Below are 4497 nucleotides of genomic sequence, written 5' to 3'. Positions count from 1 at the left end.
CATCCTTTTAGGAATGTGCAAGTCAACGTCTGGCAACAACCGGAAATGAATAAAACATGGATGGCAACGGCTAATAGATACACCTAACCATGAGACGGAGCGTTTACCTGTGGGCGAAGAGATAACAACAACTTTAATTAGCGAATGTCAAATGGAGAGGGAAAGGGACACTACTGCCAGTAAGCAAGCAGCCGGCGAATCAGAAATCCCACGCCGCGCGCGCGCGCAGACACATCTTTAAATATATATATACACACCACGTTCGGAGGCCGATCGAAGTCCACAACTCGATCGAAAGCGGCCGCCATGGGAGCAGAGCCAGAGCTCGTCGACCCTGCCGTCGTCCTCGTGCCGTTCCCGGCGCAGGGCCACGTCACGCCGATGCTCCAGCTGGCGCGCGCGCTCGTCGCGCGGGGCGTCGCGGCCACCGTCGCCGTGCCAGACTTCGTCCACCGCCGCATGGGCAGCGTCGACGCCGTCGGCGGCGTGGCGCTCGCGTCGATCCCAAGCGGCATCCCGGACGACGACGAAGAGCCACCGGGATTCGCCAGCATCGCGCACGCCATGGAGCACCACATGCCCGCGCACCTGGAGCAGATGCTAGCGCGGGGGCAGGCTCCTGGCGCCAGGGGTACCGCGTGCCTCATCGTTGACGTCCTCGCATCGTGGGCCGTCCCCGTGGCCTCCCGGTGCGGCGTGCCAGTCGTCGGGTTTTGGCCGGCGATGCTGGCGACTTTCGGCGTCGTGGCTGCTATCCCGGAGCTTCTTAGCAAGGGGTTCATCTCAGATTGCGGTATGCACCGATCTAACTATCCACGCGTCCAGCTCCTGGATCTTATTTCAACTTCCAAGTACATATAACGTATTTTCAAATGCATGATTAGCTTACGTTGCGCACTGGCAATCACAAGTCACAAAGCTCAGGAGATCCAATCCTACACCTGGGTTCTGAGAACTATACATCTTGGTGATATCTGTACTATTTATTCTTATATTTCTAGCAATAGCAAAAAAGTTAGTACACACGTTAGTTGCGTCAATTAATCTGGATTGGAGGGAGTACTTACGTTACCTATGCATTAGCGTTTAGTGCATTGTAATTGTATGGAGTTGATGATATGCTCCATGTACCAAAGGGAGACTGCTGCCTAGCTAGTTAGATGCCTAGATCCTACCAAATAGAGCTAAAGAGCTCGACGCGCGTCTTTGTTTATGTTAGGCGCTGTTAGTTCTACTTGTAATTAAGGTGGGTTGGCGATCAAGCATCTTTCTCACGGATAAAATAAGACTCGGCACATAAAACGGCATAGCTTAAAACCTGCCAAGACAACGATCGGCGTGCCCTTATCAACGAAAAAAATAGCGCGCTATAACGACGCTATAGCGCCGTTATAGCGTATTCAGAAGGAAAAACTATATTTTAGCAAATTCAGCCGCTATGGCGTTATTCACGTAATTAGCGCGCTACAGGGCGTTATAACGTTGTAGTGTGTAACGTTATAACGTTCAAATGATAAAAAATATCAGAAAAATAGGGAAGCACAGGTTTATTTTGTGGTTATTGCATGGTAGATATAGGCTAAGTGCTCAGTGTTCAGAGTTAATATAGGTTAAATAGATTGACTATAGTTTGACATTCAGTTCAAAATTTGTGATTCCTATCTGGCTAGATTATGTCTCTCTACGATGGTGTCTTAAGGTACTGAAATACTTTATTTGTGGATATATTTAGCATTTTGTGCAAACGCTATTTTGAAATATAGCACGCTATTAGCACGCTATAACTTGTGTAGCATTTTGAGAAGGGGCTCGCTATATTTTGTAGCGCGCTTATTTTTTCGTTGGCCCTTATGCACAATCACAATAAATTGGCATAGCATGAATTTAGCACGTCTGATTTGGGGCATTTTATTGATCAAGTAATATAACATTACAGAGTCTGATTTGGGACACTTTAAGCGCAGACTAACAAAGTTGACTTTAGCTTTAGGCCTTGAGCTATCAATCACCGAGTCAGCGTACGATAGCAGCACGTAGACCTGAACAAGAAATTGCTTTCCCGGTTTTATTTCATTTGTTTGTTCTTCACTAAAAAAAGGAAATTTTAATTCGGTACGCAGGCAGTCCCATTTCGACGGAAGGACTCAACAAAGATGAAGCAAAAGCAGACCTCCAGATCGCAAACAACCTCCGCGTAGTACCCGAAGACCTGCAACTTGGCACCAAAGAGCTGCTGCCATGGCTCGTCGGCTGCGCTGCATCGCAGAAATCAAGATTCGCCTTCTGGCTCCAGATCCTACAGCGCGCCAAGAGCCTCCGCTGCCTCCTGGTCAACTCCTTCCCGGGCGAAGCAGCGGAGGAAGGCTCCCGCCAGCACGGCGCACCACGGGGCCTCCGAATTCTCCAGGTCGGACCACTGCTAACCGACGGACTACTTGACAATCCGCACGAGTTGCCAGCAGAGAACCCTAGCATGTGGCAGGCAGATGGATCGTGCATGGATTGGCTTGACCAGCAACGTGCAGGATCAGTGATCTACGTGTCTTTTGGAAGCTGGGTCGCGCCGATCGGGCCGGTGAAGATCAGCGAGCTGGCGCACGGCCTCGAGGCAACCGGGAGGCCATTCCTGTGGGTTCTGAAGAACGATCCTTCGTGGCGAGCCGGCCTTCCCAGCGGTTACCTGGAGACGGTGTCCGGCCGTGGCAAGGTCGTCTCCTGGGCGCCTCAGGGAGGCGTTCTTTCGCACGAGGCCGTCGGGTGCTACCTCACCCACTGCGGCTGGAACTCCACGCTCGAGGCGATACAGCACGGGGTCCGTCTCCTGTGCTACCCGGTCTCCGGTGACCAGTTCATCAACTCTGCCTTCATCGTTAAGATGTGGGAAATAGGGATCAGGCTCCGGAGCAGTGGCAGAGGCGACGTGAAAGATTATATCGAGAGAATCTTGGAAGGAGAAGATGGAAGACGGTTGCAGGAGAAGATGAATGAGTTGAGGGAGAGAGTTGCGGTGGGTGAGGCAAGGTTTGCAGCCAAGAAGAACCTCAAGGCCTTTGTTGATGGAATTAAGAGAGATGACCTTGCTCCAGGGCATCTAGCCACATAATTAAGCTAGAAGAGTTTGACCCAATGCTTTATTTCTGCTGTCTCAGTGAATCCCGATTCGACAAGGTTTATGCTGACATGATTTCTCAAGGGAATGAAATGCTTCATAGATCTAGCTAGGTAAAATTATGCGCTTTGAGTAAAATCGTATCCATATTTTCAATCAGTTTGCAAGGTGAACAATATTCCAAGAAGTTATATGATATACTAAATTTATTTATGGTGGCCACTCTTTATTGTTGTTGGAGTCTACACGGGGGATGGGGGAGTGGGGTAGTGAGTACACAAGTTGACACATAAGTGTCATTTAATAAATATTATTCAAAAGAGTATGGCGGCACAAGACCGCATACAAGGATATTTACATACGCACGTCCGCGCGTGAGGAGAGGTAGAGCAGAAGACAGCCATCTTATCACACTGTTTATATAATCAAATGTCTAAATCAGAGATAATGAGTTCGACTGTAGCAATAGAATGAAGATCATGTGCTCTCAAGACCTTGGTATTCCTAGCGTCCCAAATTTTTCATGGGATAGTAAGTAATAGAGATCCTAGCCAAATGGTCAAGGCTACTAGGTAGTGGAGCATGCCAAAGGTCGTGGACGTTGGGGTGATGAGAGTAATACACATACGTTGTACGATTATGCCGAACTAGAGGCAGGAGATGAAGAGGTGCGGGGCATCCTCTATGTGACAAAGATACCATGGGCATTCCTGGTTGGTGGTAATATGCTTGTGGGCGAGATTGGCCTGAGTGTTAAGGCGGTTGCGGAATAGAAGCCATGCAAACAACTTGACCTTGTTGGATACTTGTGTACCCCAAATGATTCCCCATATGTGTCTTGTTCTGATTCCCATGGAGTGAGGTTGTAGGCATGTTTGGTAGAGAAGTCCTTGCTTCCATTGAGGGAGTGGACATCATGTTCTTGTAAGGGCATGAGGATGGGGTTTTTTAACGTTAGAAAATCGTTGCTCTGTATTTAGTCAACATACCCGGCCGTCTCATTAAGCCCAACTAATTCCTATGTTAAGAGATGTGACATGAATATTTCTGTACGCGGACACCTGTAAGCTCCCCCTCTCTTGTTGACCCGGGCCTTACTTGGTCCTTGGGATCTTGAAAATTGGCCACCAGCATTATAAGTCCCCTCTCAGGGAGTGACTCTCCCCTTGGGTTGATCTAAAAAAGAGTGGGTGTAACATCCCAAATTTTCAATTTGGAATGTTATACATAGATCATTCATGCATATCATATTTCATTTGCATATTTGCTTTGCGATCCTAGAAATTCTAAGCAACTCAAGGACCCACAGAGAGAGTTGAGGATTTCATCCTTTTCATATTTGAATTTTATCAAATATTGAAACAAGGGTCATTTGTTTTAATTATTTT

General features: G+C 48.0%; 1 protein-coding gene across 1 annotated transcript; it reads left to right on the top strand.

Moving 5' to 3' along the window:
- Positions 1–292: 292 nt before the first annotated feature.
- On the top strand, positions 293–3322 carry LOC123141553 (UDP-glycosyltransferase 82A1). The gene is made up of 2 exons (XM_044560662.1): positions 293–793; positions 2121–3322. Exons 1-2 carry the CDS (start codon positions 307–309, stop codon positions 3101–3103), a joined length of 1470 nt encoding a protein of 489 aa, XP_044416597.1. The 5' UTR covers positions 293–306; the 3' UTR covers positions 3104–3322.
- Positions 3323–4497: the final 1175 nt, after the last annotated feature.

The sequence above is a fragment of the Triticum aestivum genome, chromosome 6D (assembly GCF_018294505.1).
Source record: "Triticum aestivum cultivar Chinese Spring chromosome 6D, IWGSC CS RefSeq v2.1, whole genome shotgun sequence".
In the NCBI taxonomy this organism is placed as follows: domain Eukaryota; kingdom Viridiplantae; phylum Streptophyta; class Magnoliopsida; order Poales; family Poaceae; genus Triticum; species Triticum aestivum.
Note: the sequence above shows the minus strand (reverse complement) of the source record. Positions and strands in the feature narration are given on the sequence as shown.